This window comes from Castanea sativa, chromosome 3, assembly GCF_040712315.1.
Source record: "Castanea sativa cultivar Marrone di Chiusa Pesio chromosome 3, ASM4071231v1".
NCBI lineage: Eukaryota > Viridiplantae > Streptophyta > Magnoliopsida > Fagales > Fagaceae > Castanea > Castanea sativa.
The window spans coordinates 2,052,290-2,074,179 of record NC_134015.1 but is presented as its reverse complement, the minus strand read 5'-3'; the positions used below and the strand labels follow the sequence as shown (position 1 = coordinate 2,074,179).

Genomic DNA, 21,890 nt, shown 5'->3' with positions numbered 1-21,890 from the left:
AGTCCTGCATCCAGTCCAAGAAGGTTGGGGTGAACTGATGGTGTGTGAGCTGATCAATCCAGAGCAGAATATATGGAGATATGAGGATGTTCAAACTATCTTTCACAGGGATGAAGCTGATGCAATCTGCAACATTCCGTTGAGTCGAAGAAATGTAGCTGATAATATATTTTGGCTGCATAATCCAAGGGGTGCATTTACTGTTAAGTCTGCTTATCATGTGGCGAGAAGACTATTAACTGATGCAACTCGGGTTGAAACATCTAGGGGCTGTGTTGCAACAAAGGTTTGGACTACAATATGGAAGTTACGGATCCCCAATAAAATCAAAGTTTTCGCTTGGCGAGCTTGCCATGAGATTCTTCCAACAGCAGTGAATTTAACCAAAAGAAGGGTAATCCATAAAGATAAATGTTTGATTTGTACAAGAGAACCAGAATCCACCATTCATGCTTTGTGGGATTGTGCAGCAACTCAAGATATTTGGGCTGGAAGTGTCCATAAACTGCAGAAATATAAGCATGGACAGGCCGACTTGTTGCAACTGATGAAGGAGTTTTTGGGGTGCCTGACAATAGAAGAACTTGATCTGTTTTGGACCCAAGCGTGGTTGATCTGGAATCAGCGTAACTCTGTATTGCATGGAGGAAAATTGAAGAGCCCAACCGGTTTGAACAAAAGAGCTGAGGAATGCATTGAAGATTTCAAACGTGCTCAAACCCAACTTAATGTCTAGCCAAGGCAGCAACCAAGTGGAGAGGTATGGCAGCCGCCACCACCAGAGGCGTACAAGCTCAATTTTGATGCAGCACTATTTTCGGACTTAGGCAGAACTGGTTTTGGAGCAATTGTTCGAAATGAAAAGCGAGAGGTTATGGCTGCTATGACTGCTAGTGGACCGGATGTGCACACAAGTGAAGAAGCAGAGCTGCTTGCTTGCCGGAGATCCATAGAATTTGCTGTGGATGCTGGTTTTTCAAAGTTGATTATTGAGGGAGACAACAGCAATGTTATTAATGCCATCTCTTCTTCTGTGGAAAATTCTTCTCTATTCGTCAATGTTGTGGATGACATTCGACATTTGATGAGGGGATTGCATTGGTCTAGTGTTTGCTGTATTAGGAGGGGGTGGGAATAGGGTAGCCCATGATTTGGCTCAATATGCTAAACATACATTAGATGAGGATTTGTACTGGATGGAGGACTCTCCCCCACCGGCCATGGATGCTTTGTATCACGATATTTCTTCCATTTAATTGAATGAATAGCCCCATTTCAAAAAAAAAAAAAAAAAATAAACTTACAGATGGATGCTTTTGAATGTCTTCCGTTAATTTGTGGAAAATGGCGTCGTAGCAGAATGACGTGTGTTTTTCTTGTTGGAGATTAGACATTGCTGTCCTTTTTAGCGTATATATCACAGAAGTAATGAAGTATAATTTTTCGCGTCTCTTGTAGCAAAAATGGATGCCAAGACTTCCATTAGGATTATCATGTATAATCCCGATGCTTCTGTTTCTGTTTCTGTTTCTATCCGCTACGATGGTGATCGCAGAACCAAGCAATGTCGTTCCACCAGAAAAATGAAGACTAGCCTGGGGCGAACAACTCTTCTCTTTGATCCTATTAGTTGATGGGGAAACCGAGATAGATTGTCACCAAATGATTCTACAAATTTTCCTTAACATTGCCAAGATCGCTGGGTAATTATTAAGTGCCCCTGCAATACATTGAGCTTATACCGTGGCAATAACTATAATCTGATTCCCAAGAGTTCTCACACTCCAGCGTGGCAGCCTACCCTTCAAGTTAAGTTAGTAATATGTTTCCGGGGAATTATCATTTAAATAGTGGTTTTCATTCAAAAAAAAAAAAAAAAAAAAACCCATCTCATATATATATATATAAACAAAGTTTAAAAAAAGTTCAATTAGAATTTAATTTTGCATCATGTGCCTAAATTAATATGGGAACTACACCATGATTATCCACTTAAATTTGTGACATGTGTTCACTTAAGTTTTTTAATTTTTATGCCAAGTGAGTTAAATGAATGCGAAACATTAAGAATTTAATATTAATGAACTATAAAACTTTAAAAAAAAAAATCAATCACATATACTCAATAAAAATCACCACACAACAAAAATCACCACACATCCTATATTATTAAAATTAGAAAAAAAAATTATCATAAAGTAGTATTAAATTTAGGTAAGAATTTTAATATGTGACTAATTATGTTTACTTTAAAAAAATAATTTGACTAATTATTTATATTTTTATTATAAAAATTGTGTTTAATTTTAATTTTTTTAGATAACATTAATTTTAAATGTATCTATACGTATGCTATTTTTGAAAAATGTGTTACATGCTATTTTTAAAATAGCATTAATTTTAAATGTATCTATAACATTAATTTTAAAATGGTGTTACATGCTATTTTTTTCATTAAATAATTTGACTAAATATTTATATTTTTATATTAAAAACTGTGTTTAATTTAAAATGCATATATGTGTCTACATGGGTTACATGTTAGTTCTTACACTACAAAAAACGCGGGCTATAGCCGCGTTTATAAAAAAACACGGCTATACCTAACCTATAACCGCATTTATAGACCCCGTTTTTTGTAGTGTTATAATAATTGTTGATCTATCTTTTTAATATTATTATTAATCTATATATATATATATATATATATATATATATATATATATATATATATATATATATATATATATATATATATAGGAAAAGCTTAAAGAAAGTTCAATTTGAATTTGAAATTAGAATCCAATTTTAAGCTATATGTCTAAATTTATGTGGAGACCACACTTCATAATTATTCACTTAAGTTTGTTCTATGTGTCCACTTAAATTTTTTAATCATTATGTCAAGTGAGTTAGTGAGTATTGTAAAATACTAAGAATCTAATATTAATAAACTATAAAATTAAATAATAATAAAAAAAAAACTAATCACATATTCTTAATAAAAATCACAACGCAACAAAAATCACCACACGTTCTATCTTATAAAAAAAAAAAAGAGCATAAGTAGTATTAAATTTAGGTAAGAATTTTAATATATGACTAATTACGTTTACTTTTAAAAATAATAATTTGACTAATTATTATATTTTTATGATAAAAATTGTATTTAATTTTAAATGTATCTATATGTATTCAATAATGCATGAGTTACATGATATTTTTTTAATAACTAGTCTAACTATTTATATTTTTATAATAAAAATTGTGTTTAATTTTAAATACATCCATACGTTTGCATAAATTACATTCTAGTTCTTATAATGATAACTTGTTATTTCAAACCTAAGTTCTCCATATCGGAATAACGTAGACAATACTATCGAGTTATAACACACTTGGTAGTTGCCCCTCTAAGTTTGCATTTGGTATCAAATTATTTATCTTTTCACTATTTTTTTTTTTTTGAAATTGGGCTAAATTATATTTGTATTTTGAAAAAAATTGAATTTGGAAAAGATTTAAAATAAAAGCTAAAAACTAAAATCTAAACGAAAATTTTATTTTTTTAGATAGTTATAATATGCTACTAAAATTATAATGCATGATCACTAGTCTTTTTATACATATGTTTAGAAAGCACTTCCCTAAATTCAAATTTTTGAAAGATACAAACAAGAATAAGCAAAAAGACCAATTCCACTTATTCTTTCAATTGACATTTCTCAACTAAATGAAGTAATAAATTTGAACATGATGTAGGATGGCAACAAATTTTCCAAAGATTGTGCTATGAACCCTTCTATAGCCACTGAAAACCTTTTGTAATTTCCATACCCCAATCTTATTTCTATGTTGCGGAGGGGCCAAATTAGGTGAGTTATTATTCAATGTGATGGAGTAATAAGTGAAATTTTATGTGAATTTTTCAGTGTTAATATTTTAAGGTTTATGCTCTACTCTGAATAAAGATAGACTCGATTTTTATTTGCACATATATAGGGCAAATCTCCCAGTGTCACATCTTTTTGCTATGGTCTTTTTTTTTTTTTTTCAATTTACTTTGTTTCATGTTTTCCATGAGGTAGAGACTGATAGAATATATAGAGACTTTGGGTTGTTATTTTTTTTTAATAAGTAATAATTGAAAGAAAAGAATAGGGGATCCCCATATCTATTTGATAGACTATACAAATATCTTTGAAAATTATTAGAAACATTCTATGTTAAAGGGTAAAGTTAATATTTAAAATTTAGGGATAATAAATCTCTTGTCACAAAACTCAATTGAAATAAAATAAAGTATTTTTTGTGAATTAGTTGGAGTATGCTTTTATCTATTAATAGGTTTTTTAACAGAACTGAAATAATTACGAAGGTGCAGTAAACATTGAATGGTTGAACTAATTAAGAAACTAGTCGTTTTCTCATAGTTAGCCATATGTATCAATCCATGAAATTAAAGCTGGGATTTGTAAGCCGAAAAAGGTATTTCATTAGGCTAAGAACGAACTCTTCCCTATGGATGACACTTAAATGGTCATCTTAAGTGGGTTCCAATTAATTTTGAAATGTAGCTACTTGATTAATGGGATATATTTATCTAATTTGTCACGGTTAATTACCAATGGTGGCTCTAGAATTATTTTTAGAAGTGTCAATAAAAAGATGAATTTGTATAGAAAATGAATCTTGTAGTCTATGAGATTTCCTTATTACAAATTTAACCATAGTACTAGCATGCAAGAGAATAAAAGATAAATTATTACTTCATTTGGCATATTGTTTCATAATGCAATGAACATAATAATTATTGTTGCTAAGATGAAATCTTAAAAATCATCAACTGTTTATAAATACAATAAACATATTAATTATTATTTTTAAGTGAACTTTAATTACTATTGCCCAGAATTCTTTTATCTATTAGTTTGTCTTTACTCTTTATGATTATTTTATTTAACAATTCAACTCAACTTTGACAACTATTATTCTTTGTAATTTTATTAAGTGTGTTTGAGTCTTGATTATAAGCGAGCTTATTGCTCTCTTCTTCTTCTTTTCTTGCTATATGCAGGTCCCATATAAGTACTTACTTGTTTTATTTAGCTTTTACATTTTATTTATACTACTTTCAGTAAAAAGTGAAGAAAATTTTTGTTGTGTTAACATTTGTTTATATCTTCCTCCAATCACTCTCAGCCTATCTCATCCCCTAGTCCCCACTCAACAAATAACAAATTAAAAACACATTTAGATTTAGCAACTATTTTTTTATTTTCAACGTTTTAGATCAAATTGGTTTGTTGTTGGACATTTTTCTTTGTTTAAAAATGTTAAGATATTGGTAAGGGTATCATATTCAAGGTTATTTTAGATGTACTTAGAAAAAAAATATTAAGGTCAAGGTGATGAAAATTTTATTTTAGGAGGGTCAAAACAAAATAAAATATACAAATTTTTTTTTTTTTTTTTTTTGCAAATCAGCTAGCGCCACCCCTATTAATCACAGAAAATTACTAAATACTCTCAAAGTAAAGGAACATAGTACTCCTTTATCTTATATGAATGGTGAATATTATCATATAAATCTAATTATTAATTAATGTGAGAGAGGAAGTATTACGCTGTAAATTTTGAAAATATTGAATAATTATTGCACATCAAAAACTGATTGATATCTTGATCTGATGATAAGAGCTACCATCAAGAACAGACACTATAGGTTAAAACTCTCTCAAATAAAATAAAAAAATGTTTTTGTAACCTATTTTTCCAATTGCAATAAGTACTTGTTCCTTCATAAATTAATTTTTCTAATAAATTATACTCTATTATGGATGTCCATAATCACTATATATATGAAATGAAATGAAATAAGTAAATTGTAATGAAAATGGAATGGAATAGAAAAAATAATTATTTTTTATTCTTATTTTCTCTAGTCTATTTGAATTTTTTTTTAAATACGAAAAGTAAATAAATATATATATGTTTACTATTGAGTCTCTTATATTTTATTTCTTTCCATTTAAATAGGTACATAAAATTCATTTCCTCTTCAGTATTTAGGAAAATGATCAGCATTTTCCCTATTAGACTTGTTCCATTCTTCTCTTCTGAAGAGCTCTCAAACAGTAGAATAGTATTAGCGGGATGTACTAATATTCCTTTCGGTTGTTTTCCATCCATTTCATTGTCCTAATCAAGTTGTTAACACGTAAGAGAAACTATAACCCTAATGATACTGAAAATTAAGCTCAAATATGAATGACTGACCCAGTCTGCATATTATGAACGCATTGAGTGTATGAAGATTATTTTGCCTTCTTATTCTCTCCATTGTCAAGTTGTGTTCCCTGAAAGTCTAAGAAGATAGATACATCACCAACCACTAAAAAACTAATAGGCTAAAAGATCTTGTACAAAATAAGCTACTTGGAATGAATCCATTGAAGACTGTTTCCTAAATGTTACGTACCACGGAAACCCTCAAACTTATACAGCTTCAAGTTTTTCCTCCATTTAGCTATACGCGTTTTCGTGTAAAAGTAAAACTGCATGCCAATCTCATCTTCACTATTTTGTTGCCTATATATACTTGGTTAGCATCAACCTTTCCCTTCATCTCTAACTTGCTTATAATATATATTGTTCTTTCTTTGCTCTTTTCGCCTATTCATCATTCACTCTTTACAGTATTTGATCAGTTGTAGAGTAACTATGGCAACAACCATCAAAATTTGCTTGGTTCTCTTTGTTACTATGTCTATGATGGTGTCAGTGTCACTGGCCATGCCATCATCACTCAAAGTGGGTTACTATCAATCAACTTGTCCTTCTGCAGAGATCATTGTGAGAAACACCGTGAACAAAGCTGTGTCAAGGAACCCTGGCCTAGCTGCTGGCCTCATCAGAATGCATTATCATGACTGTTTTGTCAGGGTATGCTAGCTCAATTTTGCAATACACCAATTAAATTAATTTTTATGTTCAATATATAGAATCTGTTAATTTGCTATTTCTTAAAGTCACTTTTTAAGACTCATGAGCATATTATGCTCGACATATAGTTTTTTTTTTTTTTTTTGTGAGATTCTTATGCATTACTCAAAGTCATATTCAAGACCCATTAAAATTTTGTGTTCGATAGCTTCTGCTTTTATTATCTGTTAAGCTTCTCAAGCATGTTTCAAAGACACTTTTTAAGACCTATTAACATGTTCAATTGTTCAATATAATCTGTTTTAGTTATTTGTTAAGCCTCTTATGCATGTTTCAAAGTCATTTTCAAGATCCATCAACATCTTATGTTCAATAAAATCTGCTTCTTTTTTTTCTTTTTCTTTTTGTTAAGCTTCTTGTACATGTTAATTTCAAAGTCATATCTGTCATATTTGAAGAACAGAGAGAGAGAGTCAAGTCAAACATAATTGCAAATGGCTATTATGCTATATATAGGCTACCTTAAAAAAATGCTAGAATAAAAATTCGGAGTGAGAAATGGTCCCGGCGGGGCTCGAACCCGCGACCTTCGGCTCATAAGACCAACGCTCTAACCAACTGAGCTACGGGACCATTACGTGAACGAACTTTCGTAGATATGGACCTTTTCGTTCATGTCGCCGAAGAAAGGTTTATCTTAACCGACAGGATATAGCAACAGGTGTCTAACCCACGACTTTTGTGGAACTTTTGCTTTAACAGCAGATCCTCATAATATAGATGAAACAACTTTCTCTTTGCTTTAACATGTGAAACCAGTTTGAACTCATTTGATCCATTTAATTTAAGGTTAATTTGATAAATTTACTCTTCAAAATTTATAGTTATAATTATATTTTAATTGTTTGTGACTTTGTTTCAAATCTTTAATCTTTAAGAAGAACTTTGTTTGCAATCTAATTGTGTACTTTTTTATTTTATAAAATGTGAGAATTGCAAATAGGTTATTCATGTAAAGTATATGTGTTAACTTTGATTGCATGATTTATTTGTCAAACGGGTCGTGTCAAGTTGTATCATGTTAACCTATTTAATAAACAAATCGTGTTATTGTTGAGAAATCCTAACACAATTAATAAACACTTATACAACTAAAATCTTATAAGTTGATAAAACACATAAACATGAATTACCATCTATACTTAAAGACATACTGCATATGTCCACTGCATATATAATTATCATATATAGATGTAGTTATGTGCCAAAATTTGAAGTTGTTTATTATTATTATTATTATTATTATGGTGAGAAGAATACTTCGACAGCATAGTTGTGGGATCTACATACTCTAAAAAACATAATAGATTATATCTGATACGTAAGATACTTATTGCATCATATTTCAATATTTTAAGTTTTTTTTTGGGGAGGGGTTAAAAGAATATTTTGAATGCTACTAAGATGTTAGAGTTAAATAATATTTTCCCATTTTATCTATGCTAGGGTTGTGATGCCTCCATCCTATTGGAGTCAACATCTGGAAACCAAGCAGAGAAGGAAAATATAGCGAACAAACCCTTGCGAGGCTTTGAAGTGATATATGAGGCAAAGACTGAACTTGAAGCTCAATGCCCACAAACAGTTTCTTGTGCAGATATTATTGCATTTGCTGCTCGTGACAGTGCTTACAAAGTTGGAGGCATAAGTTACATAGTACCATCAGGACGCCGTGATGGCAGGGTTTCCCGCAAAGATGAGCCTAACAATAACCTTCCAGCACCTGACTTCAATGCCAAGAAACTCAAAAAATGGTTTGCTAAAAAAGGCCTTAGTCTTGATGAAATGGTCACACTTTCTGGGGCACATTCCATAGGAATATCACATTGTTCTTCTTTCAAACAACGATTATACAATTTCAGTGAAACAAAATCACAAGACCCTTCAATGGATCCCGAATTTGCTAGAGCCTTAAAGGCCAAGTGTCCAAAAACCGCTAGCGATGACTATCCAATAACTGTGCCCCTTGATGTACTTACACCACATAGGCTTGATAATAAGTACTATACAGATTTGAAGAATCACAATGGATTATTAACCTCTGATCAAACTCTTTTGAGCAGCTCTTCAACAGTTGAAATTGTTAGGAATAATGCAAAGCAAGGTGAAATATGGGCTTATAAGTTTGCAGCAGCTATGGTGAAAATGGGTTACATTGATGTGATTACAGGAAGCCAAGGTGAGATTAGGAAAGATTGTAAGTTTGTGAACTAAATTATAAGCTGTGTGATAGTTGAAATTATTTTGTATTATTACTTACACAGTTTCATTCTTCAAGGATAATTCAAGTATAAATAAGTTCCTCTGTAAGGGCATGTTTGGTATACTGTAATAAGCATTGTAATGTAATAGTTATTCTTATGGTTTAGTCATGCTTTAGTTTGATAATGTTTTTATTACAAAGACTAATCATTTCTTATGAATATTTTTTAAAATGAGAAATAACTATTCCTCTCTAATAGATTGTAATAGCTATTCATTAGTAGGTGCAATAATTTCTAAAGTTAATGCATTTCCAAATAAACAAATTTTCCATATATATGTAACAATCATAAAAATAAAAAATCATAAAAAATAACTCATCTCTCTCTCAAATTTAAGAAATATTATTTTAAGGAAATATAATTATATAAGTAAGATATTTCCTAGAATAAATCTTAAGTTTTATTCTAATGTTATAACTTACAACCAAACTTATAAATAGGTTTTGTTATATATTTCATTACATCATATTTTATTCCTAGTAATGAAGATTACAATTCCCGCTGTAATTCTCATTCAATGTATCAAACGTGCCATAAGTCTTTGAATAAATTCTGTTGAGAAAATAATGGGATAAATTTGTACTTGTGATGTTATAAAAAAGGTGCATAACTCTATCTTAATTTTTTTTTTTTTTAATTGATACAAAAAACGTGTAAAGTGAATATAACATACACAAGCAAAATGATTTGAAAAAAGCTATTTACTAATTAGCTGACCCTAACTTGATTATTCTAGTTTTCATTCAATCAAATTCAATAAAAATTGTAGTTGATCCTCTCTCTCTCTCTCTCTCTCTCTCTCTCTCTCTCTCTCTCTCTATATTATATATATATATATATATATATATATATATATATATATGTTTAACAACAAGTATCACCGCACACCCTTGGTGCAATAGTCACTCCACAAGTATAAGTGCTTATGGGGTGTGGGGTGTGAGGGGTAAGGGTCGAGGTTCAAGTCTCTATGAGGAAGCTTCACATACATATACACTTAGATTAGGTTAGAGTAGAATTCTATCTTGTATTAAAAATAAATAAATAAACTACAAGAACAACAAATGAAGATATTTGAACCTTAATTCTTACTATTGGGAGAAAATAATGACAATGAGTTACAAATTTTTTTGAAAACTAGCCCTCTTTCGCATATATGTGGAGCATATCATTTCATTCACCAAAAGACCAAAAGAGGCAGAAATTAATCGTCCATACTTCCTATTTTATTGATTCCAAGTTTCCGACCAACCACTGAAAAATGAATTATATAAACTATTGAATTTACATTAAACTAATCCCTTTCTATAGAGTTTCGCTTTCAATATAGTAACGATGGCAAATTTAATTTTTGCGACAAAGCTGCGCAACAGTTAAATATTACCCCGCTATAATAGAAATGTATCAGTGGGGGTAGTAGATATATGAACTAGTGAACAACAGTTCAAGAATTTGGAAATGTATTTATTGTTAGGTAGGATCGTCATAAATTCATTACGCAATTCATTTATTGTTAGGTAGGATCGTCATAAATTCATAAGTTATGTTAAATCCTTTGTACTATATGGATGGTTTTTTCTTTAACATTTTATTTTATTATTTTTGGCTAAGACATAGGTAGTCACTTTTTGTTCAACATGGATGCTTCTCTGGACATTCCCATCCTATCAGATAGGTATCATAAATCCTCGCCACGAAAAAGACCAACAAAAATTTAGAGGATGTGTCCTTGGGTTAAACGTTGGAATGGATTATGGAAATGAAATTTATCACTTGCTACCAAATAATGGAATGTGCTAAAAGCAACCTAAATACTTCTATTTGTTGTGAAATAGCTATTTACGTTTGAATTATTTTATTTTATTTTATTGACTTATTGGGTTCAAAAAAATAAGTTACAAAAAAAATGCAGTTATACTTATACCTAGCTACAAAATGTACAATTCTTTAATCCACCACCCATTTATGAGAACAAATTACCAACTCATGGTTAGCTAGTAACTTCAAGTAAGTTGGTTGTTTGGTGTGTGTTATATCCCTTCCAAAAGGACTATAATTTAAATTGCATTTAGTGACTACTCTCAATACTTTTCCATCCCGGACCACACTATAAGCTAAGCAAATTGAGAGTAATTGAGACCCTTCTTTAAATGGAAAAGCTTGGTACTATAAGATGGGTGTATATGACTAAGCTTCTCCTCATTGTACAGTGTGTGTTTGAGAGAGAGAGAGAGAGAGAGAGCATTGCTAGGGTATTCAGACTTCAGAGAGTTGTATTTGTGTTAAGATGGAGAGAGTTACTAAGGTGTTTTTGATGCTCACCATCCTGCTACTGGTCCTTTCATCTGATGTTGAAGGAGGAAGGCAACTCAAGAGCAATGACAAGGTTGAACAACCTCAGAACTTTCTTGGAGGCATTGGTGGGGTTGGTGGGTTCATTCCAAGTCCAGGTTTTGCTGGTGGCATTGGCTCTGGCTCTGGCTCTGGCTCTGGTCCATCAAGCTTTTGTTCTTTCTTCCCAGGTGGCTGTGTTCCAATCCTCCCCACAATCCCTGGTAGTGGTGTTCCCATTGGTGTTGGTTCACCACCATGAAAGAATGAAGGACATGGATGCACAATAGGGTCTCTGGCTTGCTGGTCTTGTTTGAGGTCTTTCAGAGTTAGGACTTGTTTTGGTATAACTAGTTTGGGACCTACTAACTAGTTGCTGTGTGCTTTGTTTATTTTTCTTTTTCTTGTGAGTTTCTAGTCTTTTGGGTCTTGATGGTGTTGTTGGGGCCAAATCTTGTAGTGTTAGGACTTTATATTTGGTAGAAAAGAAAGTTTTTACCTTTGGGAATGTTTGCTGCTTTTTTGAGAATGTGAGGTCTTGACATGGCTTTCCATTACTTTTATGTGAACAAAGTCCATCTACATGATTATCTATCTTATATATGGTTATTAATTAGTTTTGTCCTTGTACTTGGTTTAACATGATTGTATGTTGCAACTACTCTCTCTCTCTCTCTCTCTCTCTCTCTCTCTCTCAAACATCAAATGCTAGGGGAAAAAAACAGATAAAAAATAGGTGAACTTCAATGAATGTATATCATGATCCATTTACCATTTCTTTGTCCAAATGACAAGAAAATTATACTTGCAACTCATTTGTCTATAGTTTTTATATGAACCGTTTTAAAATAATGTCTATAAAGCTATAGTTAGCCTTGCCCTGGCCATTAATCATTCCATGAATGAACTTTTGTAAGATTAAAGTAACCAGACTAATAAACTGAGAACATTGTCTAGGACTGCAGAAAAAAAGAAGTGCACACTCACCCTAAATAAATTGTATTAGGGTAAAATAACACATTTTTGTTGTATTGATTAATAAAACTATATGATTGAATTTAATTGAGGAATATAAGATACAACGTCGAAAAAATTGTACCTAAATAATTTTGCGCTCCCTTAGCCAACAAAGATACTACATATGTCCACCTAATGCTAAATCCTTAGAAAAAAGGGAGAAAGGAAACACCAATACGTTTTTTTATTTATTATTATTATACATATTATGATATTATCAGTTTATCACTAACAAATAGGTCAGATGTTAATGGTTCAATAGTGGTAATTTCCAGAGAACATGTTATGATCAGAAAAATAAAATTAAGTTGAAATGAATCACTATAAGCAAAATGTAAGTTCAAGGATTGTTGCTTCAGTTCAAGTACTATAAACAACATGAAGGACTTGATTCTGGGCTACTACCTATTCATTAGAGTTTGACCAAATGTTGAAAACCAGTAGATGCTTTTAAATTAAACAATAATAAGTAGTATACAAGCGCATGCACTACTTTGTATAAATTTTTTCCCAAATATAAAATGTTGATATAACATACTGTGATTAGTAAATAATAAAATTAGTATTAGAGCAATCACACCAACTTCTAAAATACAAAAAGTGCTCAATTTTGCACATTTTAACTCAAAAATCCTCATATCAATCTTTGTAAAAATGTCTAAATATACACAATGGTTTTATAAATGAACAGTAACCATGCATATATACATGGTTACTGTTTACCATGTAAATAATTTTTTTATTCTTTTTTCCCTCTCTCCCCACTCTCTTTTTCTCATTTCCTTTCTCACCTTACTCTCACGGTAACTATTAACAATGTTAAAGAAATAAAAATTTTATTTGGATAAATGTTTATAATACTATAATAAATAAACTGATATGGGTATTTTATAAAAATATGTGTTAAATAAAATAAAATAAAAAGTAAATTTTAGACATATAAAATAGAAAAAAAATTTACAATACTAACGTGGAAACTCTTAACGATGTATTCAAGTAAAAGAAAAGTTAGCGATGAATTCAAGTAAAAGAAATGTTATTCTAATTGTAACCTTAAAGATTACTTAGGATGAAATCATTACTCTAATATTTGATACGTACGTACATTCTAGCACAGTTGGGAAAGATGGCCCTTGTCTTGATATTATGGTCACCAACCATTCTCAGGGTTTATAAATGATTCCTAATGATGCTAGTTTTGTCAGTAGTTTGCAGTTGGCTCATTAAAGGGTTTGCTGACTGGTTGTAACTTGTGTAGGCTCAAGACTGAGTCCTAGCCCTAGGCCTCCATTCACCAATTACGACCAACCTAGTATTTGGGCATATACGTATCATTAAATCGTTGGCTAAAATGAGGGCTAAAAGTTCTCATATCTTGGCTAAAATGTGATCGGGATATCACTTATAAGGTACTCAAAGAGGCCTGACCTGCTTTACCAAGTGACTGCGTAATGATTAAATTCTAATTCTAATACAAAGATGAGAGGCCGATAAATGGTTCTCAACTTAGCTTCTTATTTTGAGTGATAGAATACACAGATAGGCCTTGGGATAATGTGTCCTCCTGAAGCTGAACCAAAGGGCTTGGACTCAACACTCTTCAAATTATAGATCCAGAAGTTTACATTCTCCAATATGGTATGTTTATTTCATGAAAACTAAACAATGTCCACATTTTGTAAAGGTAGATATCCACACTTCTATATCTGAGTGCGTCCAGTAGTTTGCGATAATCATTATTCAAATTATTTCTAGACGTTTGATAAGAAGGTTAATTATATACACAATGTTTTTAAAAAAGGCATTAATATAAAGAATGCTTGTAATTGCTGTATAAATGATGAAGACGTTTGGTAAGAAGATTATATACACAATGTTTTTTTTAAGAAAAAAGAACGCATTTTTTTTTCTTGGTTATTATTGAAGAAGGCTTATCTTAGTAAACATGTTCTAAGCACACTTTCCATCTAAAACAAATATATATGAGTATCTTTTATTTTATATTTGAATTTTGAACCCTAAATATTTCTATTTTAAAATGTATTTTCATTTAAAAAAGGCTTTAATAATAAATAATGCTTTTTATTATTGTATAAATGATGATAAGGAGTTTTTGAATAAATAAATAAGCTCAAACAGTTATTTCATGAAATGGGTGAACATCTTCTCTCTTCACCTTCTCATGGGCACGTATCTGGTTCAATATCTACTCCAATACATTTCAGCCTATTAATCACCACATTTAAAAAAATAAAAATAAAAGAGTCTCTCACCTTTTTAATGTGGGATTAAATATTTGATTAACTTCTTATCTTTCATATTAACTACTATATTTTTACATTTAAGTTTTCATTATATATACATTTTAATTACACAATGTTTTATACAACAATTATTATAGAACTTACATGTTTGGTTCATGCGCACGTATCTGGTCCAATATCTACTCCAATACATTTTAGCCTATTAATCACCACATTTAAAAAATAAAAATAAAAAAGTCTCTCACCTTTTTAATGTGGGATTAAATATTTGATTAATTCCCTACCTTTCATATTAACTATTATATTTTTTCATTTAAGTTATCATTTTTTTTATACATTTTAATTACGCAATTTTTTATACACAATTTTTTTTTTTTGATGAATATACAACAATTATTATAGAACTTACGTGATTGGTTCGAATCATATATATTAGTACAGCGGACTATTTTGGAAAGATAAAAGAAGAAGGTTTATGACTGCCATTTTTTGGGTACCCCCCTCGAAATGCCAAGAGCGTAATTATCCAACCTTGCAGTCATATTCCGAGGGGGTACCCCCAAAAAAAAAAAGTTTATGACTGGTAAAGGGGTTAAAACTAATTATCCAACCTATAAAAAAAATTAATTATCCAAAAAATCTCAAAAAGAAAAGAAAAATGAAAGAGAGAGGTGGGTGTTGAGGCCATAGCATTATGGTGACGTGTCTTTGTTATTTGTTGAAGGAAAAAGGCTTATTATTTATTGTTAACAAATAAGTTACTTTGTGATTTAAAAAATAAAATAAAATTATGAATTTGTGACTGAATTGTCTCCAAGACTCCAACCACAAAGTCCTAACAGATTAACATAAGCCTGATTAGAAGTCTAAGAAAGAAAGAGTTTGAATTGCGGAGTTAGCGGTATATTGTAATTATCTCCACAAAAAAATAAAATAAAATAAAATACTTAAGGTGTTTGTTTGGTTTGTCCTTCCTTTTTTTTTATTTATTTTTTTTATACAAGATAGAATTCTACTATAACCTAATCTAAATGTATTTGTGTATGAAGCTCCCTTTTAAAGACTGAAACCTTGACCCTTGCCCCTCACACCTTACAAGCACTTATACTTGTAGAGTGACCATCGCACCAATTGTCCTACCTTTTAAATATAAACTAATCAATAATCCATATATTGAATATGATTTTTTTTTTTTTTTACTATCTATTATGGTAGTTATTAATAGGTATTTATTATGATTGCATTTATATATAGAACTATTTATTTTACCTTTTAAAGAAAGAATGATATGGTTAAATTATTTTACTATTTATTTCTAACAAAGAATGTAGAATAGAATTTTGTCGAACCGTGAGCTGTATCATTTCACCTCAAAACCAATTGGTGATGAGACACACTCAAATCACCTCAAAGCCAGTTGGTGATGAGAAAGATACACTCAAATGTTTTATGGCATTTGATATTACACCATGCGGGCCTGTTTTTAGAGTGGTTGTAGGGAGTCAAATTGTGGTCCCCCAACAATCCCTCCTTCATAATGACACTCCTGTGACTCAAACCCATGACCTTGGCTTTGATATCATTTATTGGACCGTGAGCTATGTCATTTCACCTCAAAACTAATTGGTGATGGGGAAGACACACTCAAATCTTTTATGACATTCGACATCACACCACACGAACCTGTTTTTTGAGTGATTGTAGGAAGTTAAATTATGGTCCCAACAAATTTAAATTTAATAAAAAAAAGAACTTAAGAACTCAAAAAAAGAAGAATTTAAATGTAATAAAAAAATAATATGGGTAAATTATTCTGACACACTCCTCCTACACCAAATTCTTAAGGAATAGTACCCCTCGAAATTCTCATGAAATGATACCTCCCTTGAAATGATCAAAAGATTGACATTTGTGCCATCTTTGTTTGAATTATTTTGGGGGTGAAGTGTAAATTATTTTGATCATTTTGGGATAAAGTGTTATTTCTTAAAAATGAGGTAGAGCAAATCCAATTTTGTTGTATATCTCAAGGGTGTTAGTGTAATTTATCCAAAATGCATATTAGAATAATAATATGTAAAATTGTAATGCCTTAAATACTTATTTGTCAAGTTACACTTACTGTAACTCTAAACAATGTTACACCATCTAATAAAAAAAGTGCTTGGTTGTAACACCTCAACCTAATTGCATAATTAAATTTATGAGTTTATATGTTTGTTATTATCTTAATTAATTTAAGTGCATAAATTTTTGATGTTGTGATATTATAAACCATGTATACTCTTTTGATGTTGTAGAAATGAGTTTTATCAAGGTAAGGATATATATATGTAAAGTTATTTTGGCATTGGGTCTTTCTTGACATATAAGTTTATATGGGGTGAAAAGTATAAATGTCAAAAAGTGGAAAAGAGTGGGAAAAAGTGGTCTTGATCTTTTTCTCCTTTGCTATACACGTACAACCCCTCAAAGTCAATTTTCTCATCCTTTCTTTTGTTGTACCAGAAGCTTCTTGCTTCATTTCTTCTACTTTTTCTTTTCTTTCTCTCTTTGCTTTCACATGGCAAGACCTCTCTCTCTCCCTCTCTCACCAAAACAATAAATCTCACTCTAAAGAAGGAATTAAGAGCCTAAAACTAAAGTTTCAACTTCAAACTTGTGAATAAGTAATTAAAACCTTATTTGATTTTAGAGTATTTTGATAGTTTAATTGTTTTCCCTTCTTTGTTCTCAAATCTGATTTTAGGGGCTGAACTTGTGATTCTGTTTTTGTAAGTTGAAAGTTTGATGGTTTTATGGTCTATTGGATGCTTAATAAGTTATTTTAATGTTTATTGTATTGGTATAAAAATACCCAAACAAATTGAACATCATTTGCATTTAGTTGATGAATTTTGTATCAACATGCACTAAAGCTGTCACTGTGACAGATTTGATGTTCGCTACAAGAAAATTCTGTATTAAATCATTTGCTGTGAATTAGGATGCTAGGAGTAGTTTTTATGAATCCTAGGACACATATGGTTGTCATGGAAGTGGTCTTACTGCATTTGGATTAATAATGGTTTAATTTCTAAGTTGCATATTTCTGTCAGGACAGATTTGAGCACGTTTCCTTGTACGATTTTTAATAAATTATGGTTTTATGCTTTGACTTTGAAATTTATACGGTATATATTAGACATACAGGGGAGTAGCTCTGTAAAATTTCATGACAATTGGATGTGTTTTGACAGCCCATTCGTATTTTACAAATGGGGAATTTGCTACTGAAATGATCAGTAAACAGTGTAGGATAACTATGATTTTGTAGATTTAATTTTGAAGTTAGGGTAAATATTTTGAGCTATAATTTAATGTGCTTATCTTTTGGTATGTTTATATCATATATGAATTTTTATGGCTTGGTTTCTCTGTGTTTTGGTATGTTATGAGTTTGGTGATTGTGCCTTGTTTTAGGGGAAACTCTATGTGATGGGAATTAAGATTTTACTAAGTTGAGAGTTAGGTTGTGTTTAAGGTATAAGTTTATATTTTAGGAAGAGTTGTTAGTAATAAGTTTTGGTCTTTCATTTAGATGACGAGAACGAGAACACGGACACTTGAGCTCTTCTAGTACAAATCTCTCGCGTCTTCTGTTTTCAGGTAAGAGATTTGTGACAGGTGCGTTTGATAAGTATAAGGACTATTTAGAAAACTATAATGCATTAAAACCTTTTAATTAGAGATATTACATATAAGCATGATTCAAATAAAGATTTATGTTCGTGACTTATTGAATCCTATATATAAGATAATTTTAGCATATTGATGTTATTACTCATATTACGAACATAATGTTTAAAGAAAGAATTGGATATGCTACTGTTATTAAATAGTTATGTAAAAGTATAGTATCTGAAAAGTATAGTTTTTAGTTTTTCCATTGTCATGATCTGAACTCAGCCTGTAAGGGTTATAGTACTGGTATTTCCATGGAGATTCTATTTGGCCATTAAAAGTAAGACTAGCTCTACTGTACCCGCCTTTGTTGGTAACTGCCAACTTGTGGAGGATGTCAATCTACCCCCATGGTTGAAAGTATGTATTATGATATAATTCCGGAATTACCTAGCATAGTGGGGAATGCTGGATGCCTGGCACTAAGTGCTAGAAGCCTCCCAAAGTTGTGACAGACTTACAATTAGACTAACTAATATGTATTATAAAAGAGCTATTAAGCTATTTGGAAGTTATAAGAAAAGTATGATGATAAGAAAAGTATGTTGAATTATGTTTAAGTTCCTTATCATGTTCTTTTATTATTATATGAAAGGAAAATGAAGTATTTTCATTTGAAAGTTCATAAGTTAATTTAAAAACAATATAAATAGTATGAAGGATATTTTATCAAAGCCAGCATGTCCATAAAATATTTGATTTACATGTATTCTTATCAAAGTCCCATAGAGCTTAAAAACCTTACTGGGCTTCGCAGCTCACCCTATTATATTTCAGTGCACAGGTTTTTCCTGGAAGCAGCGAGAGTATTAGAGGTGGTAAGATTCTGTGATTCTCTTTTGTTTAGATTGTATAGTCTTTTTTTTTTTGTATAGTTGTTTAGGTCTTTTGTTGTATAAGAGGAATCAATATGTACTTGATCCTTTGAGCACGGATGTAATTCTAAACTTTAGTTTGGTTTGAACCCCAGTTGTATGTCTTTGGGGTTGGGTTTGTAAATAAGAGTTTTTGCTAAATGTTTAGCTATGTAATATTTGCACGAATATCTAAAGTTTCAGCCAAGTGGCAATCTTGCAAAGTTCAAATGAAATGAATTTTCAAGGTTTTCACATTTTTGTATATTATGGCTTTTATGAAAGAAAATAAGCAGGTGTACAGGAAACAATTCTTGATAAGCACCTTCTGTTTAGGTTGGTTCGTGTTAGTATTAAAGTAAACTTGATATTAACATGCCAGTCATGCTCTAAATTCTGAAGTACAGGTTTGGGTCGTGACATTGGTGGTTTAGGGGGGAAAGGATTCAAGCTGCGGGATTAACAGCATGTTGTAATTATTTCTCAAAAAAAAAATTCATATTTTGAAAATCTTACTATTGAATTACATGTTTTATATGCTCTTAATATTCATGCCAATTGGATGCTATATACCATTCGATTTTTAAACTCATCTTTTATGTATTATTTTAAAATAGAAAAACTTGAATTTAAACAATTGATTGATGACATAACTATTAATCTTTGATCACCTTGAAGTTTTGTAAGAATAGAGAACATACAAAGATAATATAATCTGATGGGGGATTTGTCAAAAGTCATATCAAATTAAAATATATTGAGTGATATAACATTGATTAAAGTTATACCAGGTGTAACTTGAACCCAACCTTTTATATATATATATATATATATATATATATATATATATATATATATATTATATATATATATGTGTATATATATAACTTATAAAGAAACAAAGTAACTAATTAACATACATAAGATACATGTCTAAGATGGCCTAAAAAATTTCAAAGAATGAGAATTAAAATTGGAAAGTTAAAATATCTATAGAATGGAATCAATATAATAGACCTAAAATAAAAGTTTAGGGAAAAAAATACTTTAGTTGAACCACAGGGATGGACCCAAGTGGGGGACTTGGCCCCCCAGGCCCAAAAAAAAAAAATTAGTAGGTAAAATTTTCCAAAAAACAAAGAAAAAAAAGACTTGAGCCCCTTTTATTTTCATGAACCATAGCTGGCCAGCCCAATCAACAGCCCATGTAAATCTTTAAAAAAAAAAAAAAAACCAACAGTCCAAAACGGCAAAACCAAATGGAACAATCGAAAAAGTGAAAAACGAAGGAAAAAAGAAAAGAAAAGAGAGAGGTGAATTAAAGAGTGAGAGGCGAGACTCAGAGAGATTCACGCCGCCACTCACGCCACCACCACACGAGAGAGAGACCCATCTCGCCACCCATCTGGCAGAGTCGCAGACAACAGACCCGTCCTTGTCAATTGTCGGCATAGCATACCCAAACGGGAAACGGCCACACCAACGCCACCACGGCCCACACGAGACCCATCTTGCCACTAGTTGCTCGATCTGCCTAACCCAGTTTCATTGCTCCAGCCTTCACAGTTCATAAGTATTTAATCTATCATTTCCTTCAAAACCTAATATAATATTTGTGAATCTCAGAATTTAACAATCTCTGCTTGTGGACTTGTGGTGTTTGTGTTTTTACTGATGAGTGATGAACTAAGTTGGTGATTGTGAATTGAATCTATGCCTAGCTATGGTGTTTTTTTTTTTTTTTTTTGGCCTTTTGGCTTTGTGACTCTCTGTCACTCTGTGTTTGTGACTCTCTCTCTTATATTATACAGATAAGAGAAACATAGAGAGAGTAGAGTTTGTAGAGATTAGTGTAGTGTTTGATTGTTTTCTTTTTTGACTGGTAGTTAGGCAATAATAGGGACAAGTGACAGAAAAAAAAAATGGTAAAGTTAGGAAAAGTTTTTTGTTGCTAGTGCAGAAAGCAGAATAAATTCATATTTTCGGTAGTGGGATCGGGTGAGTGTCAAAAATATGGAAACAAGGCAAAGACAAAGATAAATAAAGGTAAAGACCAAAGACAATAGACAAAAACTAATCATATAATATAGAAAATTGTCACACAAATTTAAGAAAATAACAGTGATTCACTCGCGTCTATTGTTAACTCACAATGCTAAATTAGATAAATTTATAAATTGAAAAGAAGTGAGAAATACTAAATTTATAATTAAATGCATCATACATATTACCTAAATTCTAGTATTTGTCTTTAGTTAGTAACAACAACCGTTTGTGAGATAATATATGTGATTCTTATTTTTTTTGTAGATCATGAAAAATTCAACTACAATGTTTGATTTTTTCAAAGAAAAAGATTCAAATTCTTCAGAAGTCAACGTAAGATTGCCAACAACTAATGTTGCTTGGTTAATAGTTTATTAATACTATAT

General features: G+C 30.9%; 1 protein-coding gene and 1 non-coding gene across 2 annotated transcripts; one reads left to right on the top strand and one right to left on the bottom strand.

Moving 5' to 3' along the window:
- The first annotated feature begins 6,638 nt into the window (after positions 1–6,638).
- Positions 6,639–9,376, top strand: LOC142629341 (peroxidase 5-like). Its single transcript, XM_075803303.1, has 2 exons — positions 6,639–6,945; positions 8,452–9,376. Exons 1-2 carry the CDS (start codon positions 6,724–6,726, stop codon positions 9,217–9,219), a joined length of 990 nt encoding a protein of 329 aa, XP_075659418.1. The 5' UTR covers positions 6,639–6,723; the 3' UTR covers positions 9,220–9,376.
- Positions 7,505–7,578, bottom strand: TRNAI-UAU (transfer RNA isoleucine (anticodon UAU)). Its single transcript has one exon. It is a non-coding gene; the product is annotated as a tRNA-Ile (tRNA).
- Positions 9,377–21,890: the final 12,514 nt, after the last annotated feature.